Source organism: Phyllosticta citriasiana (assembly GCF_038021145.1).
Source record: "Phyllosticta citriasiana strain CBS 120426 chromosome Unknown IWZ02scaffold_10, whole genome shotgun sequence".
NCBI classification, from domain to species: Eukaryota; Fungi; Ascomycota; class Dothideomycetes; order Botryosphaeriales; family Phyllostictaceae; genus Phyllosticta; species Phyllosticta citriasiana.
In genome coordinates, this window is record NW_027117287.1 from 459,256 (window position 1) to 477,936 (window position 18,681).

General features: G+C 53.9%; 8 protein-coding genes across 8 annotated transcripts; 4 read left to right on the forward strand and 4 right to left on the reverse strand.

Annotated features, from left to right (window-relative positions):
* Positions 1-56: 56 nt before the first annotated feature.
* IWZ02DRAFT_470783 (uncharacterized protein) lies at positions 57-1,384 on the reverse strand (the record flags this gene model as incomplete). The annotated part of the gene is made up of 2 exons (XM_066768820.1): positions 57-1,216; positions 1,270-1,384. The coding sequence occupies 2 exons, from the start codon at positions 1,382-1,384 to the stop codon at positions 57-59; spliced, it is 1,275 nt and encodes a 424-aa protein (XP_066620722.1).
* Positions 1,385-3,782: 2,398 nt separating this feature from the next.
* Positions 3,783-5,002, forward strand: IWZ02DRAFT_434930 (uncharacterized protein; the record flags this gene model as incomplete). The annotated part of the gene is made up of 4 exons (XM_066766406.1): positions 3,783-4,099; positions 4,203-4,437; positions 4,725-4,849; positions 4,897-5,002. The coding sequence occupies 4 exons, from the start codon at positions 3,783-3,785 to the stop codon at positions 5,000-5,002; spliced, it is 783 nt and encodes a 260-aa protein (XP_066620723.1).
* A 992-nt stretch (positions 5,003-5,994) lies between these two features.
* Positions 5,995-7,836, reverse strand: IWZ02DRAFT_492346 (carboxylesterase; the record flags this gene model as incomplete). Its single annotated transcript, XM_066769843.1, has 4 exons — positions 5,995-6,051; positions 6,263-7,215; positions 7,272-7,500; positions 7,567-7,836. The coding sequence occupies 4 exons, from the start codon at positions 7,834-7,836 to the stop codon at positions 5,995-5,997; spliced, it is 1,509 nt and encodes a 502-aa protein (XP_066620724.1).
* A 1,562-nt stretch (positions 7,837-9,398) lies between these two features.
* Positions 9,399-10,848, forward strand: IWZ02DRAFT_381251 (uncharacterized protein; the record flags this gene model as incomplete). The annotated part of the gene is made up of 5 exons (XM_066765157.1): positions 9,399-9,561; positions 9,614-9,726; positions 9,781-9,988; positions 10,038-10,169; positions 10,220-10,848. Coding segments are annotated over 5 exons (1,245 nt in total), but the record flags the coding sequence as incomplete, so codon positions are not given.
* A 582-nt stretch (positions 10,849-11,430) lies between these two features.
* On the forward strand, positions 11,431-11,902 carry IWZ02DRAFT_36179 (uncharacterized protein). The gene has a single exon (XM_066764335.1). The coding sequence runs from the start codon at positions 11,603-11,605 to the stop codon at positions 11,843-11,845; it is 243 nt and encodes an 80-aa protein (XP_066620726.1). The 5' UTR covers positions 11,431-11,602; the 3' UTR covers positions 11,846-11,902.
* A 50-nt stretch (positions 11,903-11,952) lies between these two features.
* IWZ02DRAFT_36226 (uncharacterized protein) lies at positions 11,953-14,043 on the reverse strand (the record flags this gene model as incomplete). The annotated part of the gene is made up of 2 exons (XM_066764339.1): positions 13,509-14,043; positions 11,953-13,397 (listed from the first exon to the last, which is right to left on the reverse strand). The coding sequence occupies exons 1-2, from the start codon at positions 13,927-13,929 to the stop codon at positions 11,956-11,958; spliced, it is 1,863 nt and encodes a 620-aa protein (XP_066620727.1). The 5' UTR covers positions 13,930-14,043.
* IWZ02DRAFT_36225 (Catenin-beta-like protein) lies at positions 14,044-16,031 on the reverse strand. Its single transcript, XM_066764338.1, has one exon. The coding sequence runs from the start codon at positions 15,929-15,931 to the stop codon at positions 14,159-14,161; it is 1,773 nt and encodes a 590-aa protein (XP_066620728.1). The 5' UTR covers positions 15,932-16,031; the 3' UTR covers positions 14,044-14,158.
* IWZ02DRAFT_36239 (uncharacterized protein) lies at positions 15,800-18,147 on the forward strand. Its single transcript, XM_066764340.1, has 4 exons — positions 15,800-16,434; positions 16,483-16,610; positions 16,668-17,175; positions 17,225-18,147. Exons 1-4 carry the CDS (start codon positions 15,955-15,957, stop codon positions 17,921-17,923), a joined length of 1,815 nt encoding a protein of 604 aa, XP_066620729.1. The 5' UTR covers positions 15,800-15,954; the 3' UTR covers positions 17,924-18,147.
* Positions 18,148-18,681: the final 534 nt, after the last annotated feature.

Here is an 18,681-nt window from a genome sequence, read left to right on the forward strand (position 1 = left end):
CGCACTCTGGGGCCCTCGCTCTTTGTACAGGGACGCCTGCCTTGTGCTGCCTCTAGCTACTGCACCATCTTCCTGAGCAAAGGAGCCACCTGCTTGCGACTTGCCCCGAGGTTCTTCTGCCGCCAGACCTTTTTCCAACCGACATCTGCAGCCGCCCACTCGCCTACGAGCTCCTCCAGGCCAAGCTCTTCGGCTGCTGATTCTGCAAACGTCTCAGCTGCCCGCTTGCCCTTCTCAGAAAGCGCCCAGAGGAGCAGCTGGCGCTGGTGCTCTCCATTTTCGTCCGAGTAAGATGTCATTATGGAGTAGAGCTCGACCCCTCGGTCTCCGGTATACCGCCCAAGGGCTTGCCAGAACAAGTGCTCATCTCCCCTCTCCTCTTTGACTTTGCTGCGGAGAAACTCGACTGGCTTGACGCATGAACTGATGCCCAACTGGAATCCATCATCGTTCCATTGCTTGTAGTCCTTGCGCAGAATGTCGTACAGCCTCATGCTTCCAATGTCCTGCTTGGCGTGACTGATCGCTGCAAAGAATCCATTCCTGTCAAACTGTGGATCCTGCAGCGTAACCTTGGCCTCGAGGTACCTGACCGCTTTGATGTCGTGATCCGTGGTCTTGGTTGTCGACCGCAAATTGTTCGTGTCAATCAACACGCTCGCCAAAGCCAACTTGGCCATTTGGGCATCCCAAAGGTTGATTTGATACGCATCATTCACCACCACATCACCATCACTCTGTCCGTGGGCAGCACCTGACGACAGGCTTTCGGATGAAAGATGGTCCCAGAATGGTCGCACGTACTCCGTCACCAGACTGGTGCAGCTCCCGCTCACCTCGATGACGCGTGGCTCATCCGCAGTGTCCTTGGGGACCTTGTTTTCGTCCTCGTGGTGATCTATGCATCCCGCGACCCTATCACCATAGACATGACCCAAGACCCCCTGCAAGGCGTTGTGATCGACGAGTATCCACCGCGTCTTTTTGGGGCTCAGCTTTTGGTCCAACTTGTCAAGAGGCGCGAGGTCGTCCAGCGTGATGAGATGACTAGGCTCAAGATTGGCGTGTGGGAGCAGTGCGAGGAACTCTGGTCGCAGGTGGATGTCATTGGCGGGGATATTGGTGACGGGGATGTATAGTGAGGTGAAGGCGTGCTTGGGAGGCCGTTGGCTGCGGAGGTAGGCGAACAAAAGCGAGCATGTCAACGAGTCCAAGTCTGAGTCAAGTCAGTGAATGGTTCGGCTTTGATCCTCCGGGGTCACAACTCACCCGCAGATTCGTTACCAATGACAAAAGTGACCTTGTCGTTGTTCAAGATGGCTGTGCGCAATGCCTTTTTTGCGTGGACGAGAAAATTTCGCAGCGAGTTGCGTGGGAAAGCCATTGGGAAACTTAAAACGTTTTTTGAGAAGGCGATCGAAGTTCTGATTGAGGAATTGAAAAAATTGTCGAGGGCAAAGATTGGCATTGCAGAAGAAGCGTAAGAGCAGGGTCCAACAAAGGTCTGGTGTTCATGTCGAGCAACCCCAGCTCTTCGGATCAGTGACATCACCATCGGGAATTCGTGGCCGGCCGTCTCCCCGCCGTCTCACGCCTCGGGCCGTCATCCGACGATAACTTGACACTTCGCTGGCAACTACCGACTACTCCAAAGAGCCATCTCGTCATGGCAGATCCCGCGGACAAGCCCAGTCCAGTGCCAGATCGACGCGCGCAGCTCGAGCGCAGCATGAAGCAGCTCGAGTGGCTGGGCACCCAATTGCATCCGTTGGAGCAGACTATTCTGCTCAACAACCTCGACAGGTTCATGAAGGATTCGGACAACATAGTCGCGCGGATCAAACGTGGTGAGCGTCCAGCAGACGTCTTTGGCTCCACTCCTGAGGATCCCGATTCACCAGCACCTACGGAAGCCATGACAACACGCGCGACTCGAAGGCGCCGCTTGAGCGCGGGGCCGGTCAGCGAATCAGCCAGACCACTCGTCGCCGTTCAAGGGTCTGAAGATGCCAACCAGAAACTCTCAAGCCCTGGAAATGGTGTTTGCCCCGGGAATCCACGCAAAAGATGCCGTGACGCCGAAGGTGAGTTGCTCAACTATGCCGGTCCCTGCCCAGTCGATGAAATTCGGTTTGCCATAAGCTTTCCCCACAATCGGTTCGAATAAGTTAGAGTTGAATCTTTAATGACTTTCCAATTAGATTGACGCACTCAACAGCTGAACATCAACATTGAGGTTTCACGGAACCTTTCGAGTCGACCTCAACGACATGTCGCCTTCTCAGTGCGGCGATCCCTCTGCTTTAGAAGCAAGCTGCAAGCCTCCAGAACTCAACAAGACCTGTCAAAAGCAAAATTTGATTTTGTCTCTGAGCATACGCTATCCGGAATCCGCCTCTCCCTCTGTCGGCGCAAGGAAATCCCACCAAAAGTCCTGGCTCACGAGGACGTTTGGTCTCCAAATCAGCATGGGAAACCCATTCCACTCCGCGTGACATGTCCTACCAACCTCCCGTTAGTGGCATGGACGCCGCAATGGTATGTCGTGTCAACATTGTGTTTAATGAAAAGCCGGGACAAATTTTTGCGGGACGGCGGTGCACTCCGTCTGCAAACCGGCTGCACGCATCTCCGCTGAATCGCTCTGTCCGCAGTAATTGAGCCTGTCCTTCACAACAACTTCACAAGTCAAAAGTAGCAAGTTAAAAATACGAGACTCCATCTGACACCCCGTGCTAGTAGTACCCAGCACCAATTTTAAACTCGCTTGGATGGATCTTCTTGCGTCTTCCTCATCGCTAAATGTCTCTCAGAAAAGCGTACTCAGAAATCTAAAGGCCACAAAAGGAAATTTGGCGGCCTTGGCGCAGGGTTTCCCTCAACATTGCGCATCTATCTACGACAAATCTTAAAGCCGGATAGAGTTTATGCGTCTTCTTTTCCGTCTCTGGTCAAGCACTTGCCCGTCGGAGAAAATTATCAGACTCGCATGCCTCTGATTGGCATAGCCATGAACGTGGACGGCCAACGTCGAAGTGAAGCTCCACACAAGCTCGCCAATCCTATGCTTTAAGCTCACGGGAAATTCGTGCGTCGCAAACGCACTAGGCGCCACGCCGGCTCTGGATTGAACATAACACTCGGAATTCGGCTAATTTGCCCTCATTTGCGGCTTTCCCTGCCTCTTAGTGCCCTTCTCAGACCGCCATCCTGCATTATTGTCTCATTGCTTCTATCAAGAAACGCATTACTCCCGAACTTTTGCCTCACTACGCGGTGGTGATGGCGCAAGCACGGTCAGACAGCAGAAACACAGGAGCTTTTATGAGAGAGAAAAAGTGAGGGACAAGCCATCAGGGTCTCGACATTTCTCTTTCCTCCGTCTCTCCCGCTCTCGCTTCCTTGCATACAGCGGCGAGTGTAGTTATACGCTTGCTTCGTTGTTCATCAAATGCAAAAATTCAAAAAATTCTATCATCGCTGCAATTAGCAGAACCATATGGCAAAAAGCTTTCGATCAAGCGAGAGGGAAAATAGTGTCCATGTCTAGCTTTCATGCATCATGAAGGGCGGCGGACTGCGAGAGTGGTGGGAGAGAGTACGAGAAGTCGCTTGCGCACTTGATTGGATAGGGCAACGAGCGTATTTATATCACGACGCTCCAGACTGGCGCTTCTAAGGAGAATTAGGGACGGAACGCAGATAATTGATATCTCGCGCTCAAGTCTTGTTCACGACAGTCAGCCAAACAATCCACCACCCCTCACCACGCCTCCAACACCATGCGTACCCCGTTCCCCCAAACCCGGCTCCTCCCTCTCTTCCTCCTCGTCCTCCTCACCCTCACCTCGCCCTCTCACGCAAAAAAATGGTATGAGGTGCACTTCGCCACCATACCGCACCCCGAACCCGTGCAATTTTTTTTCGATTTCTCGGGCCAAATGGTAATTCCCAAGCTCGTCTCACCGGGGGCGTACTACGTCTTCCCGGGGATGCAGCCCCGATATCCCGGCGGCGGAATTTATCAGAACGTGTTGGACGGAAGAAGTGGAACCTGGTACTTTGCGAGCGGGCCGTGCTGTTTCAAGGAGTTGAGATGGTTCGTCTTTCCTCCCTCTCCCCAACCACCGAAGGGAAAAAAAAAAAAAAAAAAAAAAAAAAAAAGTAATGGACTGGGTCCTTTCTGACGTGACACCGGGCAGGGGTAACGGCTTCAACGTGTATGCGGGTGAAACCGTCACGTTCGACAACAAATGGGACCACCCGGGCGACCCGCACACGGGGTGGACAACGACAATCACCCACGACAGCACGGGCACCAAACGCCGCAACAGCTGGCCAATCGGCGACAGGTTTTGGAATCAGGCCGTCTTCGCCATCGAGGTATCCGGCAAAGCGTGGGATTTTGGGCCGTTGGAGTTTCGCAACGTTGTCATTGTACGTTGTTTTGCCGCCCCGGGCGCGTTTCTTTTCCTCCTGTTCTTTTCGCTTTCCTTTCTCTCTCTCCCTCTCTCTCTCTTTTTTTTTTTTTTTTCTCCCCCCTTTTTCTTCCCTCGGTTCGTGGGGTTGACGATGAAGAGGTTGTTGGCTGACATGCGTGCAATGCAGCGTTCAAGTGGCCAAGATACGTCGTGGTGCAAGCCCCAAACTAATACGGTGATTTACACCATTGAGAATTTGCAAGCGAGGGCCACTCCGCGGGGGGTTGTTTGTTCGTTTGATAGACTCATACTACAGAAACCGATCCCGGGACGGTATCCGCCCAGGGAGAAAGAATAGGAGTAGGTGTTGATGTGTGGGTGGGTGCAGAGGGATGGATGGGATGGATGGATGGATGGATGGACAGGGGGTAAGCAAGGGGAAAGGGGGGCCATGAGGAAATGACATATCACATAGTGGAGACGGTGTTGGATTGGACCGGGCTGGACCGGATGAAGGGGAACTGGGACATCCACCGCCACAGGTTATCAGCGTTCGGTGCGGTGAGGAGCCGACTGGATGAATGGCTCGTCGGCTCAACGGCTTCACTTCAAGCTACAATAGCTCCGCGAACATCGTAACGAATATGCCATCATCTCCACAGCTTTTTGACCTGGAGTTCCCGCGATTAGAACGCCACATTCGGGTTCGCCATCTTGTAACGCATACGAAGGACAATACCACAGGTGTGGTTTGCGGTACTGCGGGCAAGATTTGATCGACGCGTTCTTCAGGAAATGGATGCGGAGAAGGGGGGGGGGGGGGGGGGAAATTTATCTTCGACTGGCCAATCAGCGACGAAGAAGCGGAAAATATCGAGGGGGCGGCTCAAAAAGATGACTGTTTAACAGAGTCAGGATAAGGGCCTCCGTGCCGACGCGGGAGTCAATTACTAAGCCTTCGTGCGAAGCGGCAGCACCGGGAGTCGGCCGACGCGGCGCAACATGGGTAGCTTCGTTCGTATTTTATTGCACAGCTCAAATGTATTACCAGGAACGTGAAATAGTTGCTTGGGAAGTAAATCAAACTTGTCTTTGCTATCGAGAGCGGGTTTTGCGCCTCGATGAGGTTCTATCCTATATCCTATCCTTCTCGATATGCAACGAAGCGGTAGGGGGTATCAAGATGTGCGTGCGTGTGTAGGTAAAGAAAGAGAGAATGTCGTAGGCAACATATCGTACAGAAAGAGTGGTAGAAATTTTTTGGAGATGAGCGGTGAGATGGCAAACAATCGTGGGCAAGGTAGGTGAGGGAGGTGAGAAGGAGGAAGGTGGGGTAGCGGTGCTTAGTGACTCGACAAAATCATTAATTTAGCCAGTCGTCGTTTTCGAAGTAGCCTGGGAGTAAAGAGTGGCTGTGAAGGAAAGTCTGTACAGAGGAAATAGGGCCGGTGATCGTGCGCTTGTCCTACAAAGCCGGCCAGCTGTGATGGTGAAGGGAAGATAACGACAACAAAAGAATCAGGTGGGCGACGCGTCAAACCGAGCCTTTCAGACAACGTTTCAGGCGCGTCTTCTAGACAGTAGTCGGATCAATGATGACCGGATAGGCGGGATAGTGCGGCTTGTACAGCTATGCGTAGCGCCAAAACATTAGCTACGTCTTCTTCCAAGTAAAGCCATAAGTGCCAGTGCCGAACTCGGTGAGTAGATCTCGCCGATCAGTGTATCCAAGCTCAACCACAAATCTCCGCATCGTGCTGATTGCTGGAGATCGTGAAAAGTTGCGAGGAAATCGGGTTCCGAGCGGAAAGGGGGAAAAGAAACTGTTGGAGCAAACTTACAGATTGGCATCGCGCGTTGTAGTCTGCCGTGTCGGCCATGATGAATTCCGTCTCGTTGCCCGGCACTCCAACGGTCGCGACGGGGCCCGACTTGGGCGTGGCCTTGTCCCAGCCAGGACCGGCAGCGGGGTTCTTGATCCAGGCGACGAGCCAGTCATTCATCCAGTCGGCGAGGACCTGCATGTCGTCCGTGACGTCGCTGGCATCGAGCCCGGAGAAGCAGTCGTTGCCGCCGTGGAAAAAGGGCACCTCGGTACCGTGCGTCGGGCCAAGGCCATTTACGCCCGTTACGATGCTGTAGCTGCCGAACCAGCGGTAGATCCAAGTGGGCTGCGTTGATGCGCGCAGGTCGAGGAAGTAGTCCGTGGTGCAGAGGAAGCGCGCGTCGCCGTAGCTAGATCCGCTCATCGACGAGACGCTCGAGTAGTCGGACTCGTTGTAGGCGGCCAGGAGCTCTTCATCCGGGACAAAGGCGAGATCGGCGTCGAAGGTGTTGATCCAGGAGCTGAAGTTGGTGTTCTCGGCGGAGTAGACGGCGCCGAACAGAGCCCCTTCCTGATCGGAATTTCCGACAATCATCGGCACATGCGCGGGGTAAAGACCCTGGGCAAAGCGTCCCTCGTAGTCCGAGTGGCGCGTGATGTTGTCGACAATGGGCGCAAACCATGTGTTGGTGGTCGAGTTGAAGGTGGACGTCTCGATGTCGTAAACACTCAGCGCCTGGAGCTCAGCAATGCTGTCGACCACGGAGCCCGTGACGTTGGAGATGTCGGCCATCAGGGTATTCAGGGCAACGTCTTGTGGCGCGTAGCCCGGACCAGACTTGGCATTAGCAGACATCTCGATGGCGCCTGCGAGCCACGTGTCGGGGTGATTCCAGAGGTAGTGGTCGACGTGCACGGATCCGGAAGAGTGACCACCAAGCACGACTCGGCTTCTGTTCCCGCCGAACGCTTGGGGAACATGTCAACCAGGGCGAATCGCTAACGCCATCGAGGCAATGACTTACTTTCAATATTGTCGTAGACCCACTCGAGAGCAGCCTCGACATCGAGGATGTTGACGTTCTGGGATGAGCCATTTACGCCCAGCAACGCCGAGTTGGGGGCGCCAAAGACGCTCTCGCGATAGTTGAAGTTGACGTAGACAACACCCTTGGAGGCAAAGTTGGAGCCTTGCCATTGAGCGTTGCTAGAGCCGCCAGTGACCATTGCGCCTCCGTAGACGTAAACGAAGACCTAAACGATGGTCAAAACCTTAATGCCAAAAGGGGCAGGGATGTGCAATGCCGAGGCATCACTCACGGGCAAGTCAGTCCCGTTTGCCGGAGCCCAGACATTGAGGTTCAAGCAGTCATCGTCCTGGTCAGCGAGGCTGCTGGATATGCTTGCCTGAGGACAGGTTGGACCGTTTTCGGTTGCGTTGAGGGTGTTCGTCCACTTGACGCCAGTCACCGGAGGCTGGAATCTGTTGATGCCCGCCGTCGATTCGGCAAAGGGGATGCCCTTGAAGACGCGGTTCCCGGTGCCTTGCTCGGTGTAGCCTTGGACGGCGCCCGAGTTGGTGCAGACCATGGTGGGAGTGTCGACGCATTGTGACACGGCCTGGCAGCCGAGGAGAGCCACTGGCAGCAGACCGGTGGTCACGGCGTGACAAATAAAGTTGTCGAACAGACCCATGATGTCGAGCAAAGGTTGTCAAAACGAACGACAAAGGGGTCGATGCAACCTGGCTCGGGTACATAGGGAAGGGGGAGCGGACAGATATCAAGAAAGAAGAAGGAGCATGAAGGGGGCTTCAGGTGCATCCACGGGTTCTCGCCGGGAATTTGGACAGGCGCGCACAGCAGTCTGAACGAAACACGGGACCTACCCGGGGGGGTAGGTGGGACGAATTGACGATAGGGATGGATGTGGCAGTGGGATGTGGGTCGAGGCGAAGCAATGTGGTGTAGCTGGGGGATGGTCGTCTGGCATACGGACTACGCCAGATGTGGTCAGGCCACGCCTGTGCGAAGCGAGCGACTGTCCTAAAACTGCATAGAGCACACGGGCTTGGGGGCTTGGACTGGCACAATATATACCGGAGCGAGGTGGGGAGAGGAGTACTTTGCAAATGACGACGCGCGCGTGCCATGCAGGTGCGGACGATCGCCCGGGGAGTCATGGTCGCCAGGAGGCTCGGTGGGCGGCAGAAAGTTTAGCTGCCGGAACCGCAGACAGAGAGAGAGGTGCAGGACCAAGAGGAGAGAGACCGACAGCGCAAGAAAAGGTGTAGATGGTGTGTCGTGGTGGAGGAGGAGAAGAAGAAGAAGAAGGAGAAGAAGAAGAAGAAGAAGGAGATGAAGAAGGCAAGGTAAGGTACCTAACCTAACTAGGCATAGGCGATAGGGCTGCTGCTCCCAACTTCTCTTCTCCTCTCTTCACTCACGCCATCACGGTCCATCCTCACGTCCGCCCAACTCATCCAATTCGGCCCGGCCTCTGCAGCCACCAAATTCTCGCGCTTCTCCCTTCCGCTTCGTGCTCGCTTGACGCAACATCCTCACGTCTCCCCTGCCCACTCGCGGATAATATTGATTTCTCATACGCCCGTCCGACGACACATCCCGGTCCTGCGTCCACCACCCCCGGTGCTTCTCGGTCTTCTTCTTCTTCTTCTTCTTCTTCTTCTTCTTCACTTGTCTGCTTCTTCACTTGTCGCTTTCCTTGGCCCTCACGCTGCCTGGTCTTTGGTCCGTCCTGAAGCTGCCGGCCCCAGCTAGCTAGCAACCCAATTCCGCATCAGATGCCATTCTCGCCATTCTGACCCTTCAAAAAGACGAACGCTCGGCCATGTCCTATCGATGTGTCGCAAGGATCGCCCTTCAATGTCATGTGTGATCATATCAAAGCTTACATGATCCGCTATGCCCCATGTCATGAATCCTGGACTGTTCTTTTGGAGACCACGTGCGGTCTCGCCCTCCCCGCCGTCTAAAAGGCGACCCGTCTGTCGATCCACCGTCTATTAAGTTCTTTTGGTCCCCGTTGGCATCCTACTTGCAACTACAATGGGTACCACTGGCGTGGGGCAAGTCGTATGTCGAATCCGAGTCCTCAATGCCTTTGCCTTTTGCTAACACAGACATGAGGCATCATGGTACGTTTGTACCGTGGCCGCCGGCCTGTTCTTGGGCACCCGCCTGGTGGTGAGGTGGTTCAAAATGGCTGGCCTGGCCGTGGACGACTACCTGCTCATTGGCGCCTTTGGCCTTTTGGTTGGTGATTTGGGCATACAACATCGCATGTGGGTCATTGGTACGCGTCTGAAGACTCACTTCTTGCTTGCGCATTGCTTACCGACCTCAAGGCATGGCTGAGCCGCAGCGTGCTTCGGAGGCTGATTTCATCGAGACCCAAAAGCTCATCTACCCTGGCTCTCTCTTCTACACTCTTTCTCTGTGGCTGATCAAAGCCGCCTTGGTGAGTGACGAGTCTCATCGCTGCCGTGAGTGACTAGCTAATTGGCAAATTCAGGTCATCTTTTACAAGCGACTTGCTGGAACCACTTACCAGTATTTGCAAAAGCTCTACAATGCTACGCTAGTTTGGCTGGTCATTTCCTGGCTTGTCATTTTCTTCGACACAGTTTTCAGGTGTTATCCAATCAGCCGCTCTTGGGCCCGAGAAGGCAACACATGCCCTCCGTCCGCGGGCCAGATAAACTTCTGGATCACCGTACTTTGTTGGTCACAGCCTGCAATTAAAACGGCAAAAAGCTAACGATGCTACAGTCAATATTTTGACAGACGTCATGATCATGTGCCTTCCCATCTCCATGGTCATGAAGCTCAACCTGCCGACCAAGCAGAAATTAGGAGTCAGCTGCGTCTTCGCTCTCGGACTCATCGTTATCATAACGAGCAGTAAGCCTTGAACAGAACATGGGCAGCCAAGACAGGTACTAAATTTCCAGTCATTCGCGCGTACTATTCCCACTCTCAAGAAACCATGATTACATGCACGGTGTCCATGATCGAGACTTCCATTGCAATCATCATGACTTGTCTACCAACGCTCCGCGTCGTCATTCTCGGCCACACTTCACGTAAAGGAACCTACCCGAGCCGTCGCGGATCCAACCTGTACGAGCTCCACATATCCGGCCAACAAAACTGCTCTCACCGCACCACCATTACGGCCAACGGTACCAAGCAGGACGACAAGGTCAAGCGCATGACTGGACCCATTACGCGCAGCGACAGCGAGGACGAGCTGGTCAAGGAACTTGCCATGTACGGCGCACAGCCCGTCACCCCAATGGGAGAAGGAGCCGACCAGCACAATTCCAAAATCATGTCGAGTCTGAAGCCCAACCCTGCGGATCGAGTAAGCGGCGAGACGTACGTCAACACTCCGAGGTCGCCGAGCAATCAAAACAACAGAAACGACATGACCGTCGAGGTGACGACAGAATTCCAAATCGTCCATTCGGAAGACGGGCTCGAGACGGAGCGCATCGCAACGGCCGACTCGGACACGGTTCCTGGCCGCCCGCCGTCGTGGCCTGCGGGTCGTCTACCGTCATGGCCCGCACCGCACTGAGGGCCCTGAATCTTCTCGCCGACAAGAAAGACTGAGATTCAGAAAACTCGACAGACGCCCTGCAGCGTTTAGCCGCCGCGTCGAAGCTTGGATGTGCAGCCGACAATTTCGCGCCCACGCCCGTCCGCATCCGCCTATCACGACACCTTCACGCCCTGTTCAAATCCCCTTCTACGCAGTCGATCATGTTGTGTCGCCGGCGCGCTTCTTCCGCCAACACCAGCCAACCCAACACCACGCTCCAAGATACTAGGACAAGCGACAGCTGCGAGCCTCGTCTAGCAAAGAAATACCAAGGCCGCCGTTCGTCTACCACACAAGCACACCCAACCCCCCGGCTACCTGGCCGGCAGACATGCGCCGAAACGACATCAACATCATCCGCGCCGGTTTCGACCCCGATCGACTGACGTCCGTGGTCACTCGCCTCTGCGTCGTCAACCACTGTGATTCTTCCTTCTATTCATCGTAACCACCTCCGTTGTACAAAATACCAGAAAAACCGGAGACGTGTGTGTTAAAAGTGTTTGGCTTGGTGCCTTTTTTCTCCCGTCGTTGTTGTTGTCAGTGTTGATGAATATACCACGTTTTATTGTTTACCCAGATGATGGATGGAGGTGTAGAGATCGAGGAGGAGAGGGGGGGAGAAGGGACAAAGAGATGGAGGAAGAGAAGGGATGTAGGAGGGATGAATGTACCGTACATAGACGAAGAGGATTTGTTATGATTTGCGTTGGCTTTGATCAGAGTTGATATGCGTGCTTTTTGCCTCTTTTCTACTGTTGCAGAATTCCTTCTCCAATGCCTTTCCCGACTTCATTCGTCTATCCATGCTCCCTCCTCTCTTTCTAGTCTATTATACCTTGCTTCCGTCGCAGAAACACTGAGCACGCACGTACAGTACAGTACAAACATGTACATATCGACAACATCAACACGACCACGAAAACAAAATGTGAAAGCGACGAGCGTATTATGCATCTCACGAGCGTATTGAACTGTTTTACGAGCGTTTATTACAACCCAAAAAACCTCATCTTCTATTTAGCCCCCCCTACAGCAACAAATATCTTTCCCCCCCCCCCCCCCCCCCCCCTCCTCCTCCTCCTACTTCTCCTCCATCCTCAGACTCTTACCAACAAAACGACGTCCCTCCCCCACATTGGCGCCCTTGGTCCGGATACGGCTGATGTGAAAATTAATGTCTCGCTTTCCGTCTCCGTCTCCGATGCTTGTGGCATTGCGCGCATCAAGGTCGTCGTGCTCCTCCTTCATCACGGGAACAGGCCCAGGCAGACGCTCACGAGAGCCGAGTTCCCTGCAAAGAGCGGCGAATTCAGTCTGATTAAGGGGTCGCAGGTGCTTATTTCCCGCGCCGTCTCTCTCGATGATTTTCAAGTGGTGGAGGGCGTTCGTGCCGTTGCATGGCTTCTCGTGGTCGGCGCTGTGGACGGCCTTCAATCCATGCGGCGTCGACGCTTGCGCGTTGGCTTGCGCTTTGTCGCGCGATTCGCGTTCCTCCTCGTCTAGCTGGGCTCTGACCTCGGCCTCGATTTCGGCGTCGAAGGCGTCCATTTTGCTGTTGTCGTTGTCGAGGTCTTCTTCCTCGGCGTCGGCGGCGGCGGCGGCGTCGCTGTTCTTCTTATCTTTGTTGTCGAAGTCGTGGAAGCGGAAGCCACGGGTCAGGTGGAACGGTTCTCTTTTGAAGATGTTGTTGATGAGGTTGCCGACGATGCCGTTGCCGTTATTTTTCTTGTCATCGTTGTTTTTTCCATTCAGAAAGTCGGATGCCGTGTCGACAATACCGCCGCCAGAGGTGGTGCTGTTCTTCTTCGGTTTGTTGTTCTCCCCCGTGAGAATATCAACGATATCTTGAACCGGGTCTTTGGGTTTCTTAGAATTGCCATCCTTGTCCCCGGTGACCGAGTCGACAACGTTGTTGAGAAGGCCTTCGCCGTTGTCGGAATTGCCGTTGTTCGTCTCGCCCGTGACGGAATCGATGACGCCGGAGGAGCTGTCGCTCTTGTCGTTCTTGTTTCCCGTGACGGAATCGAGGATGCCTCCGATGATGCCACGCTTAGATTTGTCAACAGATCGCTTCTGGAATTCCTCCTCCCAGCCAAGGTCCGGGAATTCCCTGGACCAACTACGTTGGGGATGCTCTACGGGGGGAAGGCTGAAGAGGACGGGTGGCGCTGTGGTCATAGTTGGTCTATAATGACGCCTTGTTCGAGCGAAGGTGTAGGCGGTTGGCCATGCGGGGCGAGTTGGTCTGGAACGCTCTGTGGGAGCAAAAGTGTAGGCAGTTGGCCATGCGGAGCGAGTCCGAAAGGTGTAGGCGGTTGGCCGCGCGGAGCGAGTTTGTCTGGGAGCGGAGCTGTAGCTGAGGGACGAGTGGGCGCATTCAACGCCCGTCTTCAGACAAAAGATGCAGAGGAAATCCGAAAGACCCTTGCATTTAGGAGGGCGCGGAGTAGATGCTTTTCTATACACTTTCGAAGTCTTGTCGGCCATGTCGTTGGCGTTGACGTCTTCCTTGGGCGTGTTGTCTTATTCATTCTTAGCGATGCTCTTGCCATTCATAAAATCTCACCCCGCACCCAAGGCTCTACAAAAAACACAAAGGGTGTAAGAGAGCGAACAAGGATGGTTTTTCTTACCCAAGATGTCCGCGGGTGGGACTGGCAAGGTCAGCGTCGACTCCTCTCGCTTGGCCATCTTCGCTTGGCCAAAGACGCTCGTTCGGATCTCCTTGGTCGACGGAACCCAGATGCGGTCGGCGCCGTCACGGCTGTGCAGCCTCGACAGCGTCATGAATGGCGCTTCGGTAGTGAGCGCCTGCTGCGTCGGCACTGCCACCGTCGGGTAAGCCGTCCACGACGCGTCTCGCTTCTCCACTGGGTTGGGGATGTCGGCGGCGGGCAACGGCGGTGGGAAGGACGATGGCAGCGGGAGACCCATCATATCGTACGAGTGTGGTGGGGCCTCCGCATCAACTGGGATTGCTCTGACAAGAGGGACGGCGGCTAGAGTCGCAATGATAGCCGCCATCTTAGCGGGGAGAAAGTTGGTGGTCCTCATCTTGATCAAAAGGGATCCAGCCAAGAGTATGACTACAAGGCTTCTTGTGAGATGAAGGGTAAAGGTGGTTTTGAGAAGTGATTCAACGGCCGTCCCGATTTATAGACGTAGCCGTTCATGTTGAGACTGAATGTGGATCCAAGGACGGCTATCGTCAGGCTCCAACACTCCATTCACATGATTCAAGGTAGGAGCTTTTCCGTGGGACAAGGTACTATTGATGTGTCAACTACCCCAAGAAGTCAATCAAGGTGCTCAGCATGTCCTTGAACATGAGCTCCCCTTCGCTCAAGTCATCACCCGTGATGCCCTCGAATTGCTCTTTGAGCGTAGCGCGAATGTCAGCGAGGCTCTCGTCCCGGTCGGCCAGAAGCTCGATAATGCGCTTCTTTGCTCCACTATCTTCTGCTACAAGCCACGAGAGGATGACGTCGATTATCTGGAGGCAGAACAGACCGCCCTCCATTCTCCTTGAGAACCACTCGTCTTCGAGCTCCTCCCTGGCTTCCGGACGAAGGGCTTCTTGCTCCCGCTTGATGGCCTGATCCACCAGTCGCAGACGCGAGGAGTAATCGCCACGTACTTGGATCAGTCGCCCAATCTTCTCGTAGTCCTTCTCAACAAACTTGGCCAAGGTGCGGATGCGTCCCGCACTCTCGCCAGGAAGTGATCGTAGGAGCGCAGCGAGTATGCCGATGAGGTGCTCGGTATTTACGGCGTCGTTCTTTTTCATGAACATGCTGGAGATTGTCTTGAGCCCCGCTGCTTCTACCAACCTTTCGCAGACTGGTGCCGCGCCGGCTGGCGATCCAGACAGCGCATGGTCCAGCAATTTAAGGGCCCTTGGTTTTGCAAACTTGGAGTTGCGGAGCATAATGAGACAAAGCTCGATGCCCTCGGCTTCGACAAACTTTTCCTTTCCAGCAGGCTCGTCGACTAGACATGCCAGAAAGTCAAAAAGGTTTTCAGCGAATTCTTCCTCTTCCGTGTCCTTTGGCGGGTCTCGTTTGCGGTAGGCAGCAAGAAGCTGGAGGATCAGGTCGACGGCATCAAGGTTGATCAGGGCGAGGCGATTCGGGACCGATGTCTGCACGAGAATGGCAAGGTCTTCGGCTGCATACTGTTTGTTTTGAGTCACAGGGCTTTCTTTCTTCTGAATTCTTTGGAGCAGCCACTTGAGCAGGGATTCCTCCTTTCCCAAAACTTCGACTGTAGAAGGATTCGACGACAGATTTTCGATGACGGAGAGTGAATGGTAGACGCCGCTTCGATCTGCCTCGCTCGCTTCGTCAAGGCGTTCAATGTTGGAAACGAGAAGCGATAATAGGTCAGCTTCCAGCATGCCGTTGACTAGCGCGTCCCACTGCTCTTGCTCGGCTTGCACGTCCTCATCTGTAAGTTCTGAGATGATTTCAATGGCGTCGATGGCAATATCTGTATTCTCATGCGCCAACAAGCTGACCAGGCTTCCAGCACAGCCGAGCTTTGCAAACTCGCCGTACAGCTCTGGATGCTCCGACAGCACACTCAGGGATTTGATGTCGGCGTCCAGGTCTGCTTCTGACCCCATGAACTTTTGGGGCTCATCCTCGAACTTGGCCCTCAATTCCGCATTTTTGGATATCCTCTTCTCAAAATTCAGCGCCAGCTTCCGTAACCAGCTACTGTCGATTGTCTCGGGTGCAGCGATAGCTTCTTCGGCCTTGTCGACGTAGCTCATGGCGCTGGCCGTCTTTTCGTCCATTCCGCCGCCAAAGAAGCGGCCTTCCTCATCGTCATCGCCAAAGTCGACTTCATCTTCTGGGGGCAGCTCAGGTCCGGCCTCAATGTCGTCTTCGTTGTCGTCGGCGTCTTCGACGGTGGCTCGTCCTTTGCCTTTGGCGTCTCCGTTGGGCGCGAGCTTGGTGGATTTGTAAACTTGGGAGGGATCGGTGATAGGCTCAAGTTTGCGCTTGTTGGAGGGTAGGTGAGGCTTTTTAAAGAGGTCGTCGATGCTGGACATTTTGGGCGAGGTGTAGAGTCCAGATGCGCAAGGGAGCTGCAGAGTTTCGCCGACCAACTCTGGGAGCTCGGGCCACAGGTCCAGTTGCCTGCCCCACCCGGCGCGTCCTCCACTTCAACAACGCGTCGTCCGCGACACGTCCATCAACCATCGCCGCCATGCCTCATGAAAAGTCGTCTTCCGAGCTCTTAGCCGAGGGTGATGTCTACTATCATGATCGCCAATTTCAACGAGCAATTGCGACCTATCTTGATGCTTTCAAGTCCTCCAACGACTCGAACGATGTTACTTCGCTGGATAAAGCCGCCGCGTGCTACCTCAGGACGAAAGACTACAATTCCGCGCTCGCGCTCACGAAAACGATGAGCAAGGTCAACGCTGGCGATGTGCGCGTCTACCTACGAATGGGCCAGACACTTCAACTGCTACAAAAATCTGCCCTGGCTACCAAGATTTTCGCCAAAGGATTGCAGCGCTGTCGTTCGACTGCTGAAGGATACAATGCACGTCTCCCTTGCATATTGGCCCAGCACTGCTAACGTGAGCTCAAGACACTGCAGAAGCAATACAGCCTTCTACAATGCCAAGAACGCGCAACCAAGAGCGTGGATCCCGTCAATATCCTTCCACATGAAATGCTTGATGAGATTATGGGCTATCTGGACTTTCGGTGTCGGGTGTGAGGACTTTCCTGCTGACGAATGATTAGTGCTGTTTGGCTGACACTATTTTGCAGCAATCTGCTCCGAGTGTCGAAAAATTGGCAGAGCTATCTGACCAGCAACCATCGCTTGTGGACTGATCTTGACTTGTCGTCTTCACGTCGTCCAGTTTCCCGAAATTGCATAGCAAACTACATCAAATGGTCGAATGGCCGCATGCATACCGCTAGACTGAATCGCCTAAGCAAACACCAGTCTCTCTGGGAGCTGGGCCGCCAGTGCCAGATTTCCTCACTGTCACTGCTGCATCCTGACATTTCTGGATCTTCGATCACACACCCTCTGTTGACGTTCAAATCTCTCCAGTCACTATCAATCACCGCTGCCGACGTCACACTTGGCGTTTTCCAAGTGATCTTGGATCAAGTCCCCACGCTGACGTCTCTGAGCATCCGCTTCCTGGATACCGGGGGACACAATATAGTATGGCAGGGACATTACCCTAACCTGCAGCACCTGGGACTCAATTGTAAGCGGGGCATCTTACCGAACGAAAGTTCTTCGATTCACACAATAACGCCGGTGAGTTCTCTGCGAAAAGTTGCTGTTTGCAACTGACAATGTTTCCAAGCAACAACTGCTTATGAGGATACCTAACATTCGTACTTTGGCATTCACCAATTTTGGTCGTGCAATGGGCCTTGAATTTGACTGCACCCATTTCCTCCATCTAGAGAGTCTGGATCTTCTAGGGACCAACATATACCAATTTGCACCAAGGCTTCCGGAGAGCATCCGTACCCTCCGGATCTCAAGCTTAGCTCCAGACTTCCGCGATCCACAGCCACTCTCTCTTCCTCATCTCGAGTCACTTGCCTTGAGTACCCACCCCCGATTGCAGGAAATCTTCGAAAATCCGGACCTACCCCTACTTCCGCTGTTGCAGCACCAAACTCCTCTACGTCGACTTGCCCTCACCCCCTCACCCTCACTTGCGAATTGGACGACGCTCCTCGCATATCCCCGGTTGCAGAAGCTGGAGGAAATAGATATGGTCAATATTCCAGAAGCAGATGAGGAACAGATTTGCAAGCTTGTTCTTGACTGTCTACCATGTCTCCGGCATCTCAGAATGGAGGGGTTCCATGTTCTCACGGGCTGGGGAATTAAACAGCTGGTAAACGGTCTTGACCATCTGGAGGAGCTTGACTTGATCAAGTGCCCCAAACTCCAGTTCGACGCTATCGAGTGGGCACGCAAGAAGGTGCAGAGTGTCAAGTGGACGCCCTTGCAGGAGAGTTCTGGCAAGAAAGTGATGTGGGGCTCCTAGGGACAGTCCTGTGGTCTATCAGAACACATTGTTTCAAGACGTGTTCGTGGTTCGTCTGACAGAAAGGCAACAGAATACGTTCGCCCGCTGACCCACAAATGGACCAGGAGCATTTGTATACTTCATCAAAGAACATCATCATCAAGAAGCATACGGCGCTTACCAAGAGATAGAGCTATCCGGAGCGATGAGAGATCCCCAGCAGAAAGTTCCAACAAGCATTCAGATATCTTGAAGGGCCAATGAAGGGAGTTCTCTGCTGCGGCTGCGCGGAAAAGGGCAACTCTATGTGGATCGTGACAGCAGCGTGCGGACCAGCAAAACGGGAGAATAGCGGCACTCCTAGTTCATAATATCACTCAGTGATCAAATCCACAATCCAAAGCAGCAATTTCTCCCGTCGAACAGCACACAATCGCAGGCAACAAGAACGCCAACCCTACAAACAATGCGCGGGTTCGAGGGACCCGAGCGAAACCGAGTCGGATTCGCATTGAGGGCGCGGTGTATGGGCGCGGTGTGTGGTGCTTGTATTCGGGAGGCAGCCGTCGAATCCGCCGTCTTCCAGCAGCCAGCATCTACCATTCAAAAAATATCGAAGAGCCGCCGCTATGACTTTCTAGACCAGCCAGCCAGCTCAAATCAGCCAATTCTCGTGCTAGGCAGCGACATGAAAAACCAGTCTTCTTTCCCCAATCGACCGTCATGATGGACGCCGAATGAGCTATTGTATGAGGAGGCTAGGCAACACCAAACAT

Coding starts and splice junctions, on each gene's coding strand:
- IWZ02DRAFT_36239 (XM_066764340.1), top strand. CDS start 15,955: ATGCGCAAGGGAGCTGCAGAGTTTCGCCGACCAACTCTGGGAGCTCGG. Junction 16,435..16,482: donor CGACTGCTGAAGGATACAAT/GCACGTCTCCCT, acceptor CGTGAGCTCAAG/ACACTGCAGAAGCAATACAG. Junction 16,611..16,667: donor CTGGACTTTCGGTGTCGGGT/GTGAGGACTTTC, acceptor ACTATTTTGCAG/CAATCTGCTCCGAGTGTCGA.
- IWZ02DRAFT_36225 (XM_066764338.1), bottom strand. CDS start 15,931: ATGTCCAGCATCGACGACCTCTTTAAAAAGCCTCACCTACCCTCCAAC.
- IWZ02DRAFT_36179 (XM_066764335.1), top strand. CDS start 11,603: ATGCGTGCTTTTTGCCTCTTTTCTACTGTTGCAGAATTCCTTCTCCAA.